This window comes from Sinohyriopsis cumingii, chromosome 2 (assembly GCF_028554795.1).
Source record: "Sinohyriopsis cumingii isolate HCF-2022 chromosome 2, ASM2855479v2, whole genome shotgun sequence".
NCBI classification, from domain to species: Eukaryota; Metazoa; Mollusca; class Bivalvia; order Unionida; family Unionidae; genus Sinohyriopsis; species Sinohyriopsis cumingii.
In genome coordinates this window covers 165,576,633-165,602,436 of record NC_142962.1, presented here as the reverse complement: position 1 = coordinate 165,602,436, position 25,804 = coordinate 165,576,633, and the positions used below count along the sequence as shown (strand labels likewise).

General features: G+C 36.6%; 2 protein-coding genes across 2 annotated transcripts in view; one reads left to right on the top strand and one right to left on the bottom strand.

The window, feature by feature from the left end:
• LOC149806250 (vitamin K-dependent gamma-carboxylase-like) overlaps window positions 1-14,907 on the top strand; it is a 46,211-nt gene extending 31,304 nt beyond the window's left edge. The window contains exons 7-10 of the mRNA XM_089935484.1: window positions 3,620-3,798; window positions 6,246-6,370; window positions 12,925-13,095; window positions 14,761-14,907. Of these exons, the coding sequence (XP_089791610.1) occupies window positions 3,620-3,798; window positions 6,246-6,370; window positions 12,925-13,095; window positions 14,761-14,907 (622 nt within the window). The remainder of the gene's footprint in view (window positions 1-3,619; window positions 3,799-6,245; window positions 6,371-12,924; window positions 13,096-14,760) is intronic.
• Window positions 14,908-23,227: 8,320 nt separating this feature from the next.
• LOC149806249 (voltage-dependent calcium channel gamma-5 subunit-like) overlaps window positions 23,228-25,804 on the bottom strand; it is a 56,785-nt gene continuing 54,208 nt past the window's right edge. Inside the window, exon 4 of the mRNA XM_089937581.1 lies at window positions 23,228-24,146. Coding sequence (XP_089793707.1) covers window positions 23,842-24,146 — 305 coding nt within the window. The 3' untranslated portion in view covers window positions 23,228-23,841. The remainder of the gene's footprint in view (window positions 24,147-25,804) is intronic.

Sequence of the window (25,804 nt, the reverse complement as noted above, 5' to 3'; positions counted from 1 at the left end):
GCGGTTACAGAATATAGGTGTTGATATACCAGGACGCCTGGCTGCGTCAGGGACAGAGAAACAGAATTTAGTACTGAATGATATTGTGTTAGTTGATATTAATGCTGTCAAAGATGCACTAAAAATTAACAAATCCCCGTGGACGCTAGGATACGCAATGACAATTCATTCATCTCAAGGACTAACTATCAGTGATACAACTGTCTGGATCGTTGATGATCGAATCGAATGGTCAAACTTAGTCTACCTAGCGGTGACAGAGTCAGAAGAATATCTCAACTGCGAAGAATTGTCTTGGAAGATTCAATAGCTGATAAAATTAATAATGAAAACAACAGCATCACCGATGATGATGTAATAAGAAAAAAACTCGCCGGTTACAAACAGAGTGACAAAAAAAATAATCGCGACTTTGATCTTGATGTTGAATTTATTACTGAGTTAAAACAACAGCAGAATAATCATTGCGCAAGTTGCAATTGTATAATGCTGTGGAGGTATTCGAATAATGATTCAAAACAATTTACCGTAGACAGAAAAAATAACAGTCGTGGTCATACACGCGATAATATTATGTTGACCTGTCTTGAGTGTAATCGACGTACAGGCGCCAGCGCCTTGGGTGCTAGTTAAGTGATCGAAATCACTGAAGTGATTTTGGCGGTAATTGTGTGTCCTCGGGAATTACCTGTAATTGCTCACGTGTGAATCCGCGTTGAGGAGCAGTTGAATCCAACCTGTAGATTGCTGGTCTGCCAGTAGATCTTGTCACGGTGGTTATCTGGTGTGTGGTAACACTCCAAATGGGATCAGTTGCTCTTCGTTTACCACCTTCAAGTTCACCCGGTTCATATAAATATCTAACTGTAACATTGCCCAGTATTGGCTGTGCTGAAGAATCACGTCGTACGGGTATATGTTTTTTTGTGATCGCGATGGCAGGTTTCATGTTGGTTGTTCGTGTGATCTCGCTATTTAGCGCAGCTATCACGCTTGGTAATCTTGCAACCCATTCGCGAGATCTTTTATCTTGAATGAATTCCTTCGCGTATTGATATCCAAATAACCGCTCAGCAAGTGTTCTATTGAATCGCTCAACAATTGCCTGATCGCGATGAATTTCAGTATGTCCTCGTCTGATGGTGACGTTATGTTGTTTCATCAGTGATGATACTGCACCTTGAAATTCTTTACCAGGATCAACTTGTAATAAATTTGGCCATCGCAGACCACGTTGATAAATTCGTTTAAACGCAGAAGCAACCTCAGATGCTGTTTTAGTCGTTAACGGTTCAGCATCTTTGTATCTACTTGCAACATCAACTACAGTTAATGCGTACTTGTATGTACGTCTTCGGATAGTATCATGTGGCAGAAATAATATATCAGCCTGATGAACCTCATTTGGCACACTAACATCAAAATGTGCAAAGTGAATTTGTTTAGGGCGCGGCAGATAAATTTGCCATATTGCCTGTCGGGATAACCAATTTTTAGCAGTAACTTTTGTAACTTTTGCTGCTTCAGCGAGTTTACTAATTGCTGCGCTACCTCTCCAATATCCTCTTGGGGAATAATAAATCGACTCCATTATATACCAGCACCTAGCGCTAATTTACCTTTCATCGCAGATTTTATTAGCCAGGATGTTTACTTTTCTTTGAAATATTTATCAGTGATGGCATTTAACGCATGAATTAATTTCACGTCCGCGAGATGGCGCTGTTGCAAATCCTTACTTCGGTAAGCTACATCATGAGCATGACACGCCTTATCAATAGCGTTTATCGGATACTCACCTGGATTGGGCTGATCCTGAGCATCAAGTCTGATATCAAGTCGGGTTTCAGGACCGCAGTAATTATATCCTGGAAGATGTTTTTCTCCTGGATATTTAGCCCACGGTGTTCCTGGTAGCTTGGCTAACTTGGCTGCGATATCACCTCCTTTTTTTTAATAATAAATTTAAACTTTTTTATACCGCATCGTTCACACTTGCCTGTAAGCGCTTGTCGATTATTTTTTGTTGTAATTGTTGTCATATCTGCAGTTGGGGTATGTGCTCGGCATTTCACACAATATAAATTCATATTTATTTTATGATATATCTAATGGAGATCACTGACTTTTCTGCGTCAAAGCGACGAGAGCCAATTAAACATAACTCAGTGCTACCAAATTCAATTCGAATGATTATTATAGGCCCATGTGGGTCGGATAAGACACAGTTGTTACTTAATTTAATAATGAAGTGGATGAAGTGGGATAAATTATATTTGATAGCACCATCAGTGGACGATCAGCGATGTTATCAGGTATTAAAAGATTTTAACGAAAGTGCAAAATCGATAAGTGAAGAAGATGTTGTTGATTTTATAACTGATATTGATGAAGCACCGAGTATCGATGATATTGATGGGAGTATTAATAATTTAGTCGTGTACGATGATATCATGTTGGACAAACAATCAAACCCTGCCAGGATATTTTCAAGTGGACGACACAAAAACGTTGATGTGATTTATGTAACTCAACGGTATACACAAATTCCGAAAGTGATCAGAGATAACTGTAAAGTTCTTGCGGTATTTAACGGCGTTGACGCACACACGCTACAAAATATTCATCGGACTTGGTGCAGCGGATACATGGACATAAATAAATTCAGAAATTTCTTTAGTCGTGCTCAGGCAAAACCATACGGATTTGTAACGATAAATTTACATGATCCTCGGACACGGTATCGAGTTGGGTTAGATACAATTTTTAACTAGAAATTCTAGGATTAAAAATATTTACATTTCTAGCAGCAGAGAGACTAGGCCACCAAGTGTTTCGTCTATTAGACCCCGGAGTCAAGAAGTATTTTTATAGTTAGTTATTTTTCATGAAATAACTCTTCTAGTCAGCAGAGAAGGCTTATTTATCATAGTTTTCTGAATAGAGGGTTTATTTTGTGAAATAAGACCCTCTATCAAGAGTGTTCTCGATAGAGTGTTCTGTTGGACGGAATAGTTGGTGGGCTCAGTCTCTCTGCTGCTCAGTTACACGTAGAACCCTATTATAGGACGCACTGACGGATTTCACTTACATGTAGAACCTATTGTAGGACACATGAACGGATGGCATTTCCAATCATAACACACCTGCAAAAGGTTTGCCTGCAAAACTGGTCTGTGAACCACAACTTTCTAATGGCCATACGTCTGGAATTTCACTGTTTCAAATCATACTAGTGAATGTAAAATTCACGGTAACACCGTTCTAAGTGACAAAATCCGCATTTATGATGACTAAGAATTAATATGAACGAAATACACCAAAAATATATACACTTCGGGTCACCGTTTCTCCCAGTGTATCCCGGTATTGCTAACGTTTGTCAAACTACTTCCAACTTGCATTGTCTTGTAATAATGTTGTTTCTACAGGTCGTACGATCCAATGGTAGATATGTTGTAATAATGTTGTTTCTGCAGGTCGATCCAATGGTAAACATGTTGTAATAATGTTGTTTCTACAGGTCGTACGTTCCAATGGTAGACATGTTGCAATAATGTAGTTTCTACCCGTCGTACGATTCAGTAGTAAACATGTTGTAATAATGTTGTTTCTACAGGTCGTACGATCCAAAAGTAGACATTGTGACAGCTGATTGGAATCTGTTCCGTGAAACGTCCTGGGTTATGCCACTACTAGACAACATGTCTTACTGGCGTCCAAAGTTGATGGAGATCGAAAGGCAGGTGTGGGCAACTTCCAGTCATGCTCATGTAACTTTTGTAGCAGATTTCCCAGGTAAATGTGAACAGTTATATATACAGTCAATATCTTTTTAAAGAGTTGTCCGATTTCAAACGAAAAGTATAAAAAGAATCCCCTGATTTATTGTGATTTCATTTAAACGAAAAACTCGATTGTTTATTTTTTTATTTGCAACTTCCATGAATTTCATTTTGTGGACATTTTTTAGTCTAGGATGCTTTATATGTAAAGCAATCCTATGATATTGTAATAAACCGTGCTATTTGTATTTACATCTATTTTTATCCAATTATTTGTGCAGTATGGGGAGTCGGTAATGGGGAGAAGAAATTTTAACTAATTACTAGGAGCAAAATTCATAATGTACAGTATTAACAGAGATTATTGACAACATGGATTGGTTTCACTTTAAGGATCTCCCCTGATTTCATAGCGAATGTCATTCTCAAGATATTTTCATGTATAAGTATTGACATTATCATGGAAAACCTATATACAACTTTGTTGTGCAGAAAACTCGACACTTAATATTTGAAAAAGCCATAATCTAAAATTATTTAAACGTTTTTGATATCCTTGACATGGAAGTTAATATTTAATCATCTGAATATCAAGATCATATGAAGTCCATTCCATGATCTACCTTTAAGTTTATTTATGGTCTTTTTCTGGACTGGACTCATATGAAGTCCATTCGATGTTCTACCTTTAAGTTTAGTAATGGTGTTTTTCTGGACTGGACTCATACAAAGTGTATTTAATGCTTTACCTTTAAGTTTATATGATATATTTCTGGACTGGACTCATATCAAGTCTACTCGATATTCTATCCTTAAATATATTTATATTTCTCTGGACTGGACTGATATCCAGTCTATTCGATGTTCTACCTTTAAGTTATTTATATTTCTCTGGACTGGACTCATATGAAGTCTATTCGATGTTCTATCCTTAAATATATTTATATTTTTCTGGACTGGACTGATATCCAGTCTATTCGATGTTCTACCTTTAAGTTATTTATATTTCTCTGGACTGGACTCATATGAAGTCTATTCGATGTTCTATCCTTAAATATATTTATATTTTTCTGGACTGGACTGATATCCAGTCTATTCGATGTTCTACCTTTAAGTTATTTATATTTCTCTGGACTGGACTCATATCAAGTCTATTCGATGTTCTATCCTTAAATATATTTATATTTTTCTGGACTGGACTGATATCCAGTCTATTCGATGTTCTACCTTTAAGTTATTTATATTTCTCTGGACTGGACTCATATCAAGTCTATTCGATGTTCTATCTTTAAATATATTTATATTTTTCTGGACTGGACTCATACCAAGTGTATTTAATGCTCTACCTTTAAGTTTATATGATATATTTCTGGACTGGACTCATATCGATGTTCTACCTTTATGTTTATTTATGGTATTTTTCTGGACTGGACGCATATAAAGTCCATTCGATGTTTTATCTATATGTTTACTTATGGCATTTTTCTGGACTGGACTCATATCAAGTCCATTTGACGTTCTACCTTTATGTTTATTGATTGTATTGTTTTGGACTGGATTCATATCAAGTCCATTCGATGTTCTTCCTTTAAGTTTATTGATGGTAAATTGTTTTGGACTGGACTCATATCAAGTCCATTCAATGTTCGACCAAATCCACCATTGCAAATACGAAAGCTCCTTTGCCCTTGACTTTCCTGAAACTTTGATAATTGACCCACCTGGAATCACCTGCGAAAATTAACTTCTACGAAACCAGTACTTCAATGTCTGTGTGAAATTATAGTTAATGGCACTAGTTACACCGACTATCACGATATTGCAACCCAAATGAACCTCTTTGTTTTTACTAATATTTATAGAAGTTTGAGAACTCTAAATTTTCTAGAGCCTAACATAGACAAACTTTGCCTTCGTGAATGAAACAGTAACCCATCTAATTATGGACCCCTATCTTTTCCATCCGTACTTTCAAAAATTGTTGAAAAGCATGTCAGCTAGCGTCTTTTTGGATATCTTAATAATATTAACTCCTCCATAAATCAAAATAAGGTTTTCTGACAAAAGATTTATGTCAAACTGCCTTGACAAAAGTATAGACCAGTTGCTACTAACGATTGATTCTGGTAACCTTACTGGTTCAGTCTTCATGTCTGCAATGTGGCAGTTTATAGTGATGCCTAGCACTGGGGCATCATGCCGCAGACATGTAGCATGACGTACCACCCATTCACATTATCCTGACATCAGGCTGACCAGTCCTAATACTAACCTCTTAATGCTGAGCGGCAAGCGAGGCAGCTGTTAGTACCATTTTGTAAGTCTTTAGTATGACTCTGCCCGGGTTCGAACCGCGACCTCCCGCATCCGAGGCGATGTAAGCACGGTAAGCTTTGTTATTATATCTCTTTATTTATACATTTCGGAATTGATCAAATATATTTTAATGCTCTTTTGCAGGTTTTTTCTTGAAAAATTTTGTCCATGAAGACTTTGAAAATACCAGCATTACTGTGTTGCAAGGAGCCGTAAAAGTCCACACAGAGGAGAAGAACACAACGCTTACCGAAGGCAGTCGTATCCAGGTAAATTGCACTAACAAATGTTTGCATTCCTCATTTATCGCTCCCATACACAATAAATAGTCTTCTATTTAGTTAATTTACGGAAGAATGAAGAATTAGGCAACTTAAATATAAAACAATAACAATATGCACAAAAGCGATGTCTGCTGTGGTTCCAATATACAAACACGATCAGTTCTTGTGCAGGAGATTGTTCATTGTATCAATGGAACAAGGTAAATTAAGGAATATGATGTTAATCAAGGTGAAGTTGCAATAACTTATCTTTCTTTATTAGCTAGTGCTTGTACATTGCAGCCTACCTTCAACCTTCATACTAGTATAGTTTTACTGCAAATGCCAGAATTGGCAGTTATTGATCTGGCAATTTAAGAAACACAGTTATTGACAAGGATGGGGAGGGTCTTCGTTGCTTTACTTGTATAGTCTTAACTTAACGCGATTTCAGAACAGTGACATTTTATAAATTTAGATTGCACAAATAATTCTTCAGTGTGCATTCTGTCCATTTAAGAAAATGTTTCAGTGGGAAAATGTTGGTATATTTTTTTATTTTATGTTGAGACAGACTTGACATAAGTCAACAGTGCTGGGGTTGGGGTACTATGGAAACATGACAGAATGCCCAACAGTGCTGGGGTTGGGATACTATGGAAACATGACAGAATGCCCAACATTGCTTGGGTTGGGGTACTATGGAAACATGACAGAATGCCCAACAGTGCTTGGGGTTGGGGTACTATGGAAACATGATAGAATGCTCAACAATGCTGGGGTTGGGATACTATGGAAACATGACAGAATACCCAACAGTGCTGGGGTTGAAGTGCTATGGAAACATGACATAATGCCCAACACAATTCACAGCATAGTACCGTTAAACAAAAGATTTTAATTTTTGTGAGTTTAGTTATTAGGGTTTGGGTTCCTATTCTTATTTAGATTTATGCATTTAGACGTGATATTTTGTGTGCTGGCAAGCTTCCAGTCTATTTCGGTAACAGACGCGACATCCAAATTTTGATTGTCACTTAATTATGAGTTTTTAAAATTGCTACTTAAACAATTGGGGGAGGTGTCTAGTGGCCCAGTGGTAAAAAGCGCTCACCGTTATGGATCACTGCCATCTCACCTCTGTCTGCGTGAGTTCGAGTCTCAGGCAAGGCCGAGGTGGGTACGCGAGAAAGCTATATAAAATGTGAATACTTTATTTTTGCTTTTTTGTTGCTTGGGGGTTAGTTTAGGCATTTATGATGGCGCTTTCTCGTCCATTGCATAAATGTATGTTAGAGGGTCAACAGTCTTGAAACAATTTAACCCTAACCCTTACCCTACATAAATGTATGTTAGAGGGTCAACAGACTTGACATAATTTAACCCTAACCCTAACCCTACATATATGTATGTTAGAGGGTCAACAGTCTTGACACATTTTAACCCTAACCCTAACCCTACATAAATGTATGTTAGAGGGTCAACAGTCTTGACACAGAGGGTCAACAGTCTTGACACATTTTAACCCTAACCCTACATAAATGTATGTTAGAGGGTCAACAGTCTTGACACATTTTAACCCTAACCCTAACCCTACATAAATGTATGTTAGAGGGTCAACAGTCTTGACACAGAGGGTCAACAGTCTTGACACATTTTAACCCTAACCCTACATAAATGTATGTTAGAGGGTCAACAGTCTTGACACAGAGGGTCAACAGTCTTGACACATTTTAACCCTAACCCTTACCCTACATAAATGTATGTTAGAGGGTCAACAGTCTTGACACATTTTAACCCTAACCCTTACCCTACATAAATGTATGTTAGAGGGTCAACTGTCTTGACACAATTTAACCCTAACCCTACATATATGTATATTAGAGGGTCAACAGTCTTGACAAATTTTAACCCTAACCCTAACCCTACATATATGTATGTTAGAGGGTCAACAGTCTTGACACAATCTAATCCTAACCCTTACCCTACATAAATGTATGTTATAGGGTCAACAGTCTTGACACAATTTAATCCTAACCCTTACCCTACATAAATGTATGTTAGAGGGTCAACAGTCTTGACACATTTTAACCCTAACCCTAACCCCACATATATGTATGTTAGAGGGTCAACAGTCTTGACACAATTTAACCCTAACCCTTACCCTATATATATGTATGTTAGAGGGTCAACAGTCTTGACACAGAGGGTCAACAGTCTTGACAAATTTTAACCCTAACCCTAATCCTACATATATGTATGTTAGAGGGTCAACAGTCTTGACACAATTTAATCCTAACCCTTACCCTACATAAATGTATGTTATAGGGTCAACAGTCTTGACACAATTTAACCCTAACCCTTACCCTACATAAATGTATGTTAGAGGGTCAACAGTCTTGACACATTTTAACACTAACCCTAACCCTACATATATGTATGTTAGAGGGTCAACAGTCTTGACACAATTTAACCCTAACCCTGACCCTACATATATGTATGTTAGAGGGTCAACAGTCTTGACACAGAGGGTCAACAGTCTTGACAAATTTTAACCCTAACCCTAATCCTACATATATGTATGTTAGAGGGTCAACAGTCTTGACACATTTTATCCCTAACCCTACATAAATGTATGTTAGAGGGTCAACAGTCTTGACACATTTTAACCCTAACCCTAACCCTACATAAATGTATGTTAGAGGGTCAACAGTCTTGACACAGAGGGTCAACAGTCTTGACACATTTTAACCCTAACCCTAACCCTACATAAATGTATGTTAGAGGGTCAACAGTCTTGACACAGAGGGTCAACAGTCTTTACACATTTTAAGATCTATTCATCTTAAGAGAGAAAAAAGGCATGGAACCGCAGATCTGAATAAACTGCATAAAGACAAATACTTCCTGATTGGACAAAGAAAGTAGTTCCAGGAGTGGTATCGCTACTGTGGTGATATCATTTTACTTCCACTGATATATTTCAAGATAACGTTATCAAATATAAACGTTATCCAATGATATTGGAGGTTATAACCTGCACTCGTGACTCAAACGGGAATTGATATCACGCCTTAGGTTCACATCTGGGACTCAAACGGGAATTGATATCACGCCTTAGGTTCACATCTGGGACTCAAACGGGAATTGATATCACGCCTTAGGTTCACATCTGGGACTCAAACGGGAATTGATATCACGCCTTAGGTTCACATCTGGGACTCAAACGGGAATTGATATCACGCCTTAGGTTCACATCTGGGACTCAAACGGGAATTGATATCACGCCTTAGGTTCACATCTGGGACCCAAAATGGAAATCCTGTAATAAGATAAGATTTATATAATTTCAACACGATTTACAGCAACAATTGTGAACAATATTTTTACATATTTATTTTAAAAATATAAATTGCTTTTTAATTTATCGGAATAATAAATTCACTTTTACTCACTGACTTTCTAAAATGCTGTGATTGCTCATGTCTCAAGTTATGCATTGTGTGCTTTGTTCAGTTTGTCCTTATGTATTATGATGTATTTGTATGTTGTGCTAATCATGCTTGTTACATTACAATGCCTTATTTGTTTTATGTAATTTCTGTAATATGCTCATTAGAACTTGAACTGTTGTTTTACATCATGCTGACGTTAAATACATCTTATACCGTGATAAATAATTTCATAGGTTTACTGTTAGAAGTGCGGCTCAAATGGGGCTACAATGTTACATTGATAAAGTTGGTCTTAGTATGGGGAATTCTGGGATCGTACGAGACATGGAATGTTCAAGTGTCTTTAGGTTTAACATGTGGCAGTCGGCAGACACTGGAACTCAAACTGCATTTAACATGTGCCGCGACGGAAATTTAACTGGACGTTGTACTCTGGACCCAAATAATGCAGTTTATAAAGACCAAAACTAACACATCCTGCCATCCATACTCCTAGTATAATGAGCAATACCCCATAGTTTCTATCCAGCACCCACATTATACCATCCCCATGCCGTGTGTAGTGACCAATACCTCCCCATATACCATCCACATGCCTTGCGTAGTGACCACAGTTACTATCCAGTACCATCATTATCGAACCCACACGCCGTGCGTAGTGGCCACTGCCCAATACTACACCATCCTCATGCACTGTGCGGAAGCAACAGAGAAGGGAAGAAATAATACCATTGAAGATTTCGAAAGAAAATGAGGGAAAATAAGTGGAAATCTTATGTGTTATGAAATTTCATTGTAATTCTAAATGAAGAGAATATACCCAAAACACGTGTTGGATCGTAGATGGCAGAGTGGTGGCTACTAAGGATTGGGTGTTGCCCTCAGAAATCATCATGAAATTTGAAATCTTCAATACTTATATTTCACAATTTGTAAAATTTCAATTATTAAAATTTTAAACCTTTATTTCACAATTTGTAAACAAAATTGTAGGTTGTAAATTTTCCAAAACATTTTCCAGTTAATTTTGTTCATTTTTCCCCTTACATTTTTGTTGTTGTTGTTGTTGACAATTTGTACATTTATTAACTTTTCTGAATGCTACTACTAATCACAGTCATGTCCAATTTAGTGTTATTTTGAGTTGGTTCCTTACATCGACACATCAATACAATATATGCAAATCGACTGACACCAATATGATATGAGCTATAGGAAATGTATATATCCACTAGGCGACATGTCACGACACACGATGGTATAATGTGGGGTGTTGGATAGTAGATAACTGGGCGTTGATCGCTACACACTGCCTGTGGATGGTATAGTGTGAGATATTAGTCACTACGCACGGTATGTGGCTGATTTAGTGTGGGACACTGTGCACTGGACACATAATGTGGGTAGTATATTGTGGGTGGTTGATAGTAACTATTTGGTACCGGTTACTACGTACTGAGTGTGGATGTTATATTGGGGGGGGGGGGTATTGATTACTACACACTGCGTCATTTGGGTCCAGAGTGAAATCCCCATGTTAAATACCCGTTTGAGTCTCGAGTGTGACCAACATGATAAATTCCCATCTGAGTCTAGAGTGTGACCGACATGTTAAAAACTCCCGTTTGAATCTAGAGTGTGACCGACATGTTAAATTGCCATTTGAGGCCATATAGCCAGTTGAAGTCAAACGTTCTTACACCGATATGCTTACATAGCATCAATAGTAACTGTCCCTTTCATTCACATGCGTCTACCACAATGTTAAACCTATAGACACGTTTTAACATAGAATTTCCTAATGTACTCGGAGTGCCCCACACTGAGGTCAACTATTTAACAATGTAACATTATAGCCCCATTTGAGGTTAACCACTTCCTTGTTATCCTTTTCCATCAATATTAAACATATTTACCATTTTAACAGGATTTCACGTTTGAGTCCAAAATGCCAAACTTACGGCCTAATGTTAATTCAAGTTTTAGTCCGCAACGCAAAATAATACCAATTTTAGTTTGTGAACTTCATACGATATTGTATCTGTGACATTATATTATCGTCAACTTCATACATACTGTATATGTGATATAGTTTTTAACTTTATTGAATTATGTATCTGTGATATAATTTCATAGAGTATCGTATATGTGATACGGTTTTCATAGAGTATCGTATATGTGATACGGTTTTCATAGAGTATTGTATATGTGATACGGTTTTCATAGAGTATCGTATATGTGATACGGTTTTCATAGAGTATCGTATATGTGATACGGTTTTCATAGAGTATCGTATATGTGATACGGTTTTCATAGAGTATCGTATATGTGATACGGTTTTCATAGAGTATTGTATCTGTGATATAGTTTTTCACTTCATACAGTATTCTATCTGTGATATAGTTTTAAATTTCATACAGTATTGTATCTTATAGTATTTTGTACCTCATAGAATATTATATCTGTGATAGTTTTTAACGTCATTCAGTATTCTATCTTATATTTGTTTTATACCTCACTGAGTATTGTATCTGTGATATAGCTTTAATTTCATAGAGTATCGTATATGTGATACGGTTTTAAAATTTTACAGAGTGTTGTATCTGTGATATAGTTTTTCACTTCATACAGTATTGTATCTGTGATGTAGATTTTCACTTCATATAGTATTGTATTTGTGATATAGTTTTAAATTTCATACAGTATTGTATCTGTGATATAGTTTTTAACGTCATACAGTATTCTATCTTATATTTAGTTTTACCTCACTGAGTATTGTATCAGTGATATAGTTTTAAACTTTATAGAGTACTATATCTTATATGGGTTTTTATACCTCACTGAGTATTGTATCTTATACCTCATTGAGTATTGTATCTTATACCTCACTGAGTATTGTATCTGTGATACAGCTTTTGACTGCATAGAGCATTATAACATATAATTTTAGCTTCATATGGCATTATTTCTGTGATATAGGTTTACCTTGATACGGTATTGTATCTGTAATATAGGTTTACCTTGATACGGTATTGTATCTGTAATATAGGTTTTAAAATCATGTTATATTTGATCTGTGATATTATTACACCTTTATATATTTAGCTCCCATTCAACAAGTTTCACGTTGTACAAACTATCTCGGAAGAACCATCTTGCTACATGTACATATATGTCAACACGACAGGTGAAGAATTTCAGAGGAACGTGACTCTCTACGAAATGTTCAAACAGACCATTTCACAGAAAGGTACGATTCCGAAATTGAAGAGGTTGGTATGCAACACTGTCAATATACAAGGGTCATTTAAAAAAAATCTGACTATTAATGCACTGTGCAAAAGATTTCTATATTAGTGAACATTATATTAGTGCATCTCTCAAAGTACTCCCCATGTACCTCTAGACGCTTTCTCAGTCTTATTTGAATATCAAATGCCATTTCGTATCGACGCTTTGGCATGTTGCTTGTACATTAGAAAACTGCACTTTCAACTACATGTTTACTTTCAATAATCATCTGTCTCTCATTAAATCTTTGATAATTTAGCCAAAATTGACTTAGAGCTAAATCAGGGCTGTGTGGAGGATGTGGCAATGTTCGTATGCTCTACTCCTTCAGAAAGTCTGTCAGGACGGATTATTTATGACCGGTACCTTGTCATGGAGTTGATGCATACTTCTGGTACCGGTGCACTGACGGGTAGTTTGGTAGTGTTCCACGGCTCTTGGCAACACTTTGAAGGCATACAAATATCTAGTAACACAGAGTCAGATACAAATATCTCGATGACTTGCATCGAAAATAATGCGTATAATACTCTCTTGACATTGTATGGACGATTTCACTGTAAATGCACATAACTAGTGTTACGTCTAGGGGCTTTTAAACTTAAGTGACAAGGAAGGTAAACACAGCAATCATTCAATTTTCAAGAATATAAACTTATTTAAATAAAATATTAAAATAAACAAACTGAAAGAATTAAAAATAATTTCTAGAATATCCTAAATTGAGCTATCAATTTCCCATTATTCGGAAATCGTCCAAAGGTGTTCAAAATGAAGGTTCTAAAGTGCTTATGTGCAAACGCGCTAAATCCAAATACTTGTACTTCAATGTAATACCGTGAATGTAGAATATTAATGAAGTCCTTGAAAGTTTCACATAATCAGATTGAAAAAATTAAATATTCAAGTCCTTGAAAAATTCACATAATCTAGTACGTGGTGACTGTTTCAATTAAAAATTTCCCCTCCGCTAAATCCAACGAGCACATAAATAAATCACCATCTCTTCTCAACGACTCTGCAGAACCGAGTATCAATGAAGTACAGAATATATGGTACATATATTCTAATGTTAACGTCTCAATATGTGCATCCTATAAACAGACTCATATGCACTGAATGATTATGGAACTATTAAATCGTACTATTTCAAATGAACTCACTCATGTTATGGCCTTCTCGAACCATTGCACCAATCAACAACTAGGAGTTCGTTATAGCTCTTCCAGGGTAAATACACTCCCTAGATTACCTTCATAACTTTCATCAAATACTTGACCGACACAGTTATTGACTTGACCTTAACGATCGGTTTATGAATGAGATACACCGTAGTTTACATGTACTTTATTATTGTTTTAGCCAGCCACTGAGGTAAAGAATTAAAATATAACTGGCGTAAACCTAAATGACTGATGATAAAACTAAAGTATCAATTAAATAGATGATACGGATATCCGTAACACTAGATAAAGTTGGGAAACTTGAGAGTGCGGTCCTTTGATAGTCAAACAGTAATATAAAAGTATGAATTGACCTTTGCTCAAATATATTATTTGAAAACTACTTGAATCCTAATACTTTAATATTCAAACAGAGCCTTACGTTGAGTATGGAAGGCATTCCACACATTCTCTTAATTCTAATCAGGTTGACCCAAGACAGTCACTAGTAGTCCTACAGGAAAAAGATCGTGAGATTTCCTGTTTGATTCAGAAAGCTGTTAGAGAAACTGTTAAATTGATGATGCAGTTAGGAAACTCTAGGAATTCATACCATACTAAAATTTATATTTAATTCTTTCACTTTGTTTGTCTCTGTATTTTAGGGAAATATTTTCTTTTCGATTACAGAATGCACGTTGGAAATTTGCGTTTGTTGTTACGTAGATTAATCCCCTAGGACTTAACACCAGTCATCAAGGGTTTGATATCACTGAAGTTAGACTTAACTTAAAGCCAATCACATAACTGGATTTTATTTTATATAATCAAGTTTAAATCTAGAATTACGTTCTGTTGGTGATATCCGTGTTTAAATCTACGAGTTATTTTGGGATCAAGGGAAAGTAAAGAACACCTTTGTTAAATAAACCAGATAAATATTTACACATATGCTTAATGTAAATATCAGTCATTAGTAATCCATCTTCCAGAAACAGCCATACAATGTCCATCATTAGGAGCTTAAAGTCTGGTTAAGAGTTTCTAGATTTAGCGGTTGTAAACCAAATTTGTTTAAAACTCACAATAGTAATTACATTTTAATTACTAGATAACTATATGTTATGAAATAATTAATGATTAAGCATACAATTTTAACATTGATTACCTACATGTCACAAAAGACTTCGATATTTTACTTTTGTAGATGAAGAAAATATATTTTGGAAAATATTTTTGTTGTTAGTTATAAATCCACTATTAGTTCCAGAACATCACTAATTATAAAATTGTATCCATTCCTTTGAGATACTGTTATCTACACCATTGCATATAAATGTAAAGTGTGGCGGTGATTAAAGTTTGATTTGAATCTTTGGCATGGATATTAAATGCATAAGATAGTATCTTAATATAATACACTGCTCAGCAACCAAGGCTAACAACTCGCACACATATTGAAGCAGTGAACTTCGTTTTCAGAGATCAAAGTGAATCAGACGCTTAGGGAGATACTGAATGGAGAGCGATCATCTATGTACCGGCAAGCCATGTTGCAGAGGCAGATACGGGACGAGGAAAAAGAGATGACACTCGGGGAGAGATTCAAATGGACCATGAACAACAACGATCGTCTCTTCAGGCGCGGGTAACATCAACGTTTATAGCATCATCTCATGGATGAAATATTCCAGCCAATATTAGTATGGTCGGTCAGAATGGCTTTTATCGAGTAGTAGGGCATTTCCTCTGATGTGAATTACATAATGATACACGTTGGTGTTCATGCTAGGCATTTCCTGTGATGTGAGTTACATAATGATACACGTTCGTGTTCATGCTATGCATTTCCTCTGATGTGACTTACATAATGATACATGTTCGTGTTAATGCTATGCATTTCCTCTGATGTGAGTTACATAATGATACACGTTCGTGTTCATGCTAGGCATTTCCTGTGATGTGAGTTACATAATGATACACGTTCGTGTTCATGCTATGCATTTCCTCTGATGTGAATTACATAATGATACACGTTCGTGTTAATGCTAGGCATTTCTTCTGATGTGAGTTACATAATGTTCGTGTTCATGCTAGCCACTGTTGCATAATTAATGTAATAGTAATATTTAACACCAGCATATATAATCCATGCCGAAGTCAACTTCTCACTTTGAGCCATCGTTACGTTTAGTGAGGAAACCTAAGATCGCGGGTTCTACCCAACAGACGGCCAGCCCTGGTCGACTGCCTCCGCATCCTTTGGGGAAGATATATAACTTCTTTTGCCACAGTAAGTTATAGTTAATAACGTGTTGAAAGTACTGTTTAAATCCTACCAACAAACTCAGCCATAAAATATGCAATTTTCATTTTGATACTAATTTCAAGATCAAACGTTCTTTGCATCTAAAAGTCACATGTTCTTTGACAAGCCTAATTAATACATAAATAACAGCAACGATAGGCTGAATGTGCCTTTCCTGTCATGTTCCTTAGTCCAATGCTACAGTTACGAGACTAGATTAGAGTCGGTCTAAAACCATAGTTTTGATAAATGTTGACTTAATTTAGATATAATATAATTTGATTTCTTGAATATATATATATATATATATATATATATATATATATATATATATATATATATATATATATATATATATATATATATATAACGCACGCACGCACGCGGATATCACATAAATGTATTACAGTTCGAGGAATCATTTTTTTCAGATGCAGAACACTATTTGGGGGCCTGAGAAGCATTGTTACTGGACAACCCTTTGTCTGAATCTGATGATACTTGTGACTAGACACACGAATGTGCGTTGGGCAGGCCACAGAGATTTGAACAGGAGTGGAAATGTACTGTGTAAAAGTACTGTGTAAAATGTACTGTGTCCAATTCCTTGTATTAATTCGTGCTAATGAGGATATGAGAGAGAGTGAGAAAACACTTCGTCAAGAAACATATTTGATAAATTTTATGAAAACTACATAGAAGTATATATGCTGCATGTTGTAGCTCATTGCGTTGTCTTGGATACATCTAGTGTTCATGTCAGTAGATTTTGTGTACATTTTTATCACTTTCAAAGTAGTAGCTAAAGACAGCCATTAAAGTTTGAAATAAAGCTGTAACAGACGACTGCTTTAATCTGTTGGGTTTAATATTTCAACAGCGAATATCATCTTGGCCTTACAGGATGTAACAATGAAAAAAATCTTTGCATGTAACTTGGAAGAACATTTAGAATGTCAGGGCCCGCGATAATCTGCTCTCTCTCTCTCTCTCTCTCTCTCTCTGTATGCTGTCAAACCAACTTTCAAGCTTTATATTATCAGATTTGTTCATTCGTATCACTATTAATTATAGACTTCAAACACGACACGATCTCATTGCCTCGTTGTCCTCCTTGTAGATGCAGACAAACATAGACTTCAAACACGATACGATCTCATTGCCTCGTTGTCCTCCTTGTAGATGCAGACAAACATAGACTTCAAACACGATACGATCTCATTGCCTCGTTGTCCTCCTTGTAGATGCAGACAAACATAGACTTCAAACACGACACGATCTCATTGCCTCGTTGTCCTCCTTGTAGATGCAGACAAACATAGACTTCAAACACGATACGATCTCATTGCCTCGTTGTCCTCCTTGTAGATGCAGACAAACATAGACTTCAAACACGATACGATCTCGATGCCTCGTTTTTGATGCAGACAAATATTAGGTCAGTGTATCTTGCATATGTTCTACAGATAATTCTTTGCGAATGGCTTGAAAAGTAAGAACCAGAATTAAAGACAAAATTAATCTTTTAAATAGAAGTTATGAAATTTTATTAAAAACGTATGTATATTGAAATTATAACCGTCAATATCTTAATTGGTGCGAAGGAAATAAAAGAGCTAGGGACATAGGGCATAGGAGGAAAGGGACATAGGGCATAGGAGGAAAGGGGCATGAATCGTTTCACGAGGGTTTGAACTTTACCGAAGATATATTTATTTTGAGTGGAGAACATTTATTTAACTTCATTGTATCTCGGGTGGCTACGTCAGCCATGCATCTATCCAGGGTTGAGAAGATTTATTTAACTTAAATGCATGTTAGGTGGGTACGTCAGCCAAACATCTTTCTAGAGTGGAGAGTATTTATATAACTTCAATGCATCTCATGTGGGTACGTCAGCCAATCATCTTTCATAGCTCTCATATAAACTTTAAAGCATGTAAAGACGCCTTTGGTGTTGTTTCCACGAAAAAAACTGACAATGTTCATATGTTTACAAACAGACTCATACGTTAATATTCACATAGCAAATGACTTGCTCTACATCTATTTTTTCTGCGCGTTCTAATTATCATGTGACTTACTCTACAACAATTTTCTCATAATTTAGTAATCACGTGACTTGCTCGACAATTCTCTTGTAGTGTTCAAAACAATCATCAGTTTTGATCCGCTTGTGTCCTATCTAATAAATTTCATACATATATGTAATGTTGACAGGTTTAGTCCAGTCTTGAAAGTACTAATGAACACACAAGTCTTTTAGTGGCATCAACTGAAAGATATTTGCGAATGGAGCTGATGCGTCTCAGCTCAAGATATGCAGCCTTGCATATGTTCATGACATGTTGGTGCAATGTGAGAGTACTGTCCAGAGTAAAACCTAGGTTTCGTACTGACTGTGTGAATTTAATGTTGGTGTTACTGATATTTATTGTTTGAGGTAAAGGATGTGAATGAGAAAGTCTTTGTGTTGTAATCAGAATGGCCTTAGTTTTATCATCATTCATATGCAACGTGTTGCATGTCATCCATGATTTCACATCAGAAATGCACGTCCCTACACCTTGGAGAACAGGTCCAAGAACAGACCCCTGTGGAACACCACAACATAGATCAACTGGACTGGAGTGTATTCCATTTGTGGACACAATTTGTTGACCAAGTAGGACTTGAACCACAGTAAGGTTGTATCATGAATGCCAAATACATGCTGGAGACAGTGAAGTAATATATCATGGTCTATTGTGTCAAATGCTGCAGACAAGTCAATGAGTGTGAGGACTGTAATCTTTCTGCTATCCAAAGGAGAGAGAAGGTCATTAACTACTTTTAGAAGAGTAGTTTCAGTACTGTGGCAAGGGTGATATGCGGATTGTACATTGGTATAAAGACTGTTTGATATCAGTCAAATGCTAATTTTTCACCTGTATAATACATTGAACATAAATTTACATTCATGCGTTTAATAGAACCACATACAAGAACCTTACGCTTCTGCAATGGCCCTGTTTTGACAATATTTTATATGTAACGTTTCAAATCTGAATTGCATCGTAATTGTTTTCGTGAACCCAAGAAAACCATGTATCCCCCACTTATTTTGTGGAACTTTTAAGACAGCGTTCTTGAAACAACGACAGCAACAAAAAACTAATAGCAGCACATCTTATAGTTTTATGATATCAAGATGATAACGATGATGATATCAAGATGATAAGAGGACGAACAAAGAAGATCCACGAAGTATGATATCAAGATGATAAGAGGACGACCAAAGAAGATCCACGACGTATGATATCAAGATGATAAGAGGACGACCAAAGAAGATCCACGACGTATGATATCAAGATGATAAGAGGACGACCAAAGAAGATCCACGACGTATGCTATCAAGATGATAAGAGGACGACCAAAGAAGATCCACGACGTATGATATCAAGATGATAAGAGGACGACCAAAGAAGATCCACGACGTATGATTTCAAGATGATAAGAGGACGACCAAAGAAGATCCACGACGTATGATATCAAGATGATAAGAGGACAACCAAAGAAGATCCACGACGTAAGATATCAAGATGATAAGAGGACGACCAAAGAAGATCCACGACGTATGATATCAAGATGATAAGAGGACGACCAAAGAAGATCCACGACGTATGATATCAAGATAATAAGAGGACGACCAAAGAAGATCCACGAAGCATGATTTCAAGATGATAAGAGGACGACCAAAGAAGATCCACGATGTATGATATCAAGATGATAAGAGGACGATCAAGGAAGATCCACGACGTATGATATCAAGATGATAAGAGGACGACCAAAGAAGATCCACGACGTATGATATCAAGATGATAAGAGGACGACCAAAGAAGATCCACGACGTATGATATCAAGATGATAAGAGGACAACCAAAGAAGATCCACGAAGTAAGATATCAAGATGATAAGAGGACGACCAAAGAAGATCCACGAAGTATGATATCAAGATGATAAGAGAACGACCAAAGAAGATCCACGACGTATGATATCAAGATAATAAGAGGACGACCAAAGAAGATCCACGACGTATGATTTCAAGATGATAAGAGGACGACCAAGGAAGATCCACGACGTGTGATATCAAGATGATAAGAGGACGACCAAGGAAGATCCACGACGTATGATATCAAGATGATAAGAGGACGACCAAGGAAGATCCACGACGTATGATAAAAGATGATAAGAGGACGACCAAAGAAGATCCACGACGTATGATATCAAGATGATAAGAGGACGACCAAGGAAGATCCACGACGTATGATATCAAGATGATAAGTGGACGATTAAAGAAGATCCACGACGAGACGAAGGAGAGTAAAACGATCTCAAGGAGCTCAAAAGAAACGATTCAAGGCACCCTCAAGTCTACCTTGTAAACTTGAACACTGAAACATGTGAAGATCTTGCACAGAGTTGTTCCCCCTGGCGCAGTCTCATTCACATTCAAGGGAATTGTGTGATTCGGATTTTTAACGTAGCTTTACAAAAACTTTCAGTCGTATCACTACGATATCTGCAGTATGGCAGTTTATAGTGATGTCTAGCACTGGGGCATCAGGCCGCAGACATGTAGCTTCATGTCCCACCCAGTCACATTATCTTGACACCAGGCCGACCGGCCCTAACAAGTATTTGGTATGACTCGGCCGGGGTTCGAACCCGCGATCTCCCGCATCCGAGGCGGACGCTCTAATCACTAGGCCACTGGAGCGGTGAATGGAATTGCAAAGGCAGTGCAGAAACGCGAGCAGCGTAAATCTCAGAACTGCAGCACGTTCGCTGTTCATCAAGAAAGTTCATCTCCTTTCTTGTGCACCACAGACCGTCCAGGGCACAAAATGTCCTGATCAGAGACATTCGCATGCTCGTAGAAACCAGCCAGTTAGTTATGTCGTGGTAATCTCTGAGCTAGAAGGAAGAATAACAATCGGAGAGATCGTTCTACTTCGTGGTCACTTACGGTATCAATGTTATGCCACACAGTCTTCACTGATTCAACTTACTGTATCCATATGCCACACAGCCTTCCACATTCCACTTACTGTATCCATGTTATGCCACTCAGCCGTTCCTATTCCACTAATAACGATTACGATTATTATAATCTTGTCATTAGAACAATCCTACAATAATCAAAACAATCACATATCAAATAGAACTGAGATTAAAATTATGTAACTCTGTTTTGTATCCAAATATTATTATTGACTGCTTTATAATGCATTTATTGCACGAATGTTATCATTTAGTGCATATATTTGGGATAATAAATGTATTTGAGGACAGTCAGAGATATCTAATAAATAAATCTATACGAGATTAAAATAGAACACAATTATATCGCGAATAACAGGGATCGTGCATTGCATGGATTTATCAGGACAAATGTTAAACAGTGTTAACGACTTGTGTAAGATTGTATTTTACCAACCCTTAGCGCGTTGGACCTACTGAGTCTTTGTCGATGGCAGTTACAAAACAGAAACTAAGGAGACAAATTATAAACAAAGAACGCGATGAATTTACAAACGTTACATGAGTGTATGTTTAGTGAAATTGTTGTATAAAACGTTTATATAACACGCCTTACTGGAATCATAGAACTATAAAAAGGATGTATAAAGTATATGTTGTTGTTGTTGTGGGATTTAACGCCATTTTTCAGCACACGATAGTCTATGCATGGCGGCCAGTATTAATGGTGGAGGAAGAACCCGGGAAAACCCCGGGAAGAACCACCGACCCACGAGAAGCTACTGGCAAGCTTTCTCACATACCCACATTAGCCGAATCCGAGACTCGAACCCATGCAGACAGAGGTGAGATGGCAGTGATCCGTAACGGAGAGCGCTTTAGACCACTCGGCCACTCGGGGCCCCTATAAAGTATATAAAGTATGCATAAATGTACACAAAATATGCATAAATGTACAAAAAATATGCATAAATGTACACAAAATGTGCATAAATGTACACAAAATATGCATAAATGTACACAAAGTATGCATAAATGGACACAACCTATGCATAAATGTACACAAAATATGCATAAATGTACACAAATATGTATAAATGTACACAAAGTATGCATAATTGTACACAAATATGCATAAATGTACACAAAGTATGCATACATGTAGACAAAGTATGCATAAATGCACACAAAGTATGCGTAATTGTACACAAAATATGCATAAATGTACACAAAGTATGCATAATTGTACACAAAAATATGCATAAATATACACAACGTATGCATAACTGTACACAACATATGCATAAATGTACACAAAGTATGCATAAATGTACTCAAATATGCATAAAAATGTACACAAAGTATGCATAAATGTACACAAATATGCATAAATGTACACAAAGTATGCAGAAATGTACACAAAAAATACATAAATATACACAAAGTATGCATAACTGTACACACAATATGCATATACACAAATTATGCATAAATGTACGCAAAGTATGCATAAATGTATACACTGTATACATAAATGTATGCAAAGTATGTATAAATTTACACATTGTATGCATAAATGTATATATACAGAGCATGTATAAGTATATTAAATTGCCAAGAACTATTTAAGAGAACAAGGCAAAACACCAGATTTAATGGAGAAATGTAAATATTAGTTTTCTTGCACAAAAGTACAATACAACATTTAGTGCATAGAAGAAACATAGACCTCATCAACCTGCAGCTGGCATGGAAAACTCAAAATACCCTAGTTCCGTTGAATCCGTTAATCAGTCGTCATGGTGATTGTGGCTTCCTACACATATGCCTAAGAAAGAAAAGTACAGTTGTGTCTTCAAGAAGTGCAAAAATGGCAAGAAAAACTACTTGTCTTTATTGATGTTGCATTCTGGGGGGAACAAATCATTTTATAAAGAAATTGTATCCCCTGTTTAAATTTCAGTTATTCTGAAACAGGAAAAAGCGTATCACATAACCATTGAATATTTCAAAACGTTCATATTTTGCTTGATGTAATTCTTATTTTACCGAATATAAATCAACACAGCAGTCTTTAAAAGACGACCCGATCGTGATGTCGTCAATATTATAATTGATGCAAATTATTTGCACCAATCTGAACTTGGAAGACAAAAATTCTTGCATTTCGTCTGGATCATTATGGACGAAGCAACATTAAGGTTAAAGATATCTCGTTACCACGTAGCAAACGTTACACTAAAGAATTATGGTCGGGTTGGAAACACCAAGGTGATCCTTCTCTGATGTATTTGAGTCAAGTTTGCCCTCCAGTCCTGGAATGATTCGCACCATATCGTCCGCGCTAGAATTTCTCCGCATGTAAAGCGTTATGTACACTACGGCTGTAGACTCGGAGAGGATAAAGGCGATGCCGGCGAAATAAAACGACCAGCCATAATCATACGTAAACTCCGCTTTCCCGGCCTTCTCTTTAGACCTGTGTCCAACCTCGTCGTTTATCGCAGATATGTACAGTGTAATGCCCACAGCCAAAGACAAACCTGTGTAGTATAGATAAATAAAAACGAATTCATTTAAATTTATATCAATTCTTACTCCCAACACAATTTTAAAATGCAAATTTTAAAACCCCCATTTTATTTCAGATGAGGGTACCGAAAGTCAGAGACCTACCAGAACAGCAAGGGACAGATACGGAGATTAAGAAGTGCTCCTTTTTTTGGTATGAAAAGCGTGCCGTCAATTGGTAGCGAATTAGAGCCTCAAGTTTTGAAACAACGCAAATCATTCATGCTCGCTATAATTGCAGTTGCATCAGTTGATAAATGTAGGGAAGACTTCCATTGGGCAGAACACAACCATGTGATCAGAACCAAATGCGTTAATTTCTGCATAAACTGTACGAAAAACTACTTTATACTTCTATAAATAGTCTCGTACAAAGTAACTAATGTAAACACTGCATGCCTTTGAAGCTAACTAAAAAGGGTGGGCTTATATTTTATTACGAAAATTTCATCAATCGATTTGACAGAATCAATTAATATATTTTAGAACTTTCTAAAGATAATTCTTTATTTGATTAGGTTGGAAAAAAAAGCTGGGAAACTCAAAATCTGCTAAAAAGAACATTGGGGCTATGTTGTACAGCACTTTAACCGCAGGTCGTTACAAATGAATTTTAAACGTTAGGTAAATGGATACGGGGACTGGGAGGAAGAGGGTTCAAAAACTAACATTGTAACAGTTGGATTCACAGTCCAACACTGCAAGACACCGACCATGACAGTTACGATGGGGAGGGGAAGAAATCACGCTACTCTTCCATGGTAACTGTCATGGCCGGTGGATTGCACTGTTTGACTATTTGACAGCCGTCACTATAATTATTTACCGACGATAGTCTTAATTTCATTTGTAAGTAACCCCTGTACGTAGCCTAAACTGTAAATGAACACGAAATTACATATGAAGAAAGGAAAATTGGTCACTAACGTGTCTGGACAATAACGATTGAGCAAAGTCATAATGAATTTAAGAGAGTATAAAATCCAAGAGTCATTCGTGTATCAAACAAAACAATAAATACTTTGCTTTGAATATTGAACTCCTACTCACATCACATGTGCCAATTTAGATACAAGATTTAGACCATGCTGTTTAATGCTCAAAACCTTAGATTGGTATAATTTTGTTTATGTTGACGAAGCTATTACGTTGCCGAGAAAAAATCCCATTTTCTGTAAATAGCTACGCAGCAGACGCCCTTAACAATAATTCATACGCTAAAAAAACTCTAAAACTTACAGAAGTTATCTGTAAAAAAAACGAAATGAAACAAAAAAATTAATATGTAAATTTATAAAGATATGCAATTATGTGAGTTTAATGTTGTTTTTTTCTGTTATAAGCTGTCAGTTGCTGAATCACACAGCTTACATAACGCCCTTCGGGCATTATTTGCTGTGTAATTCGGCAGCTGGCAGTTTATAACACGGACAATTCTGGGGGAAAAACCCATCAAACTTTAAAGTGAATAATTTAATAAAACGTTCTTCAGAATATGACCTTCAGTAGCAAGAGAGAAGTTGACGACCTACACACATCATTAAAAGTAATGCAACTTTATTGTCTACAAATTATGACGGAAAGAAGCACTTCGTGCTGGCACTATTGAGACTTCAAGCAATGAAAGTCT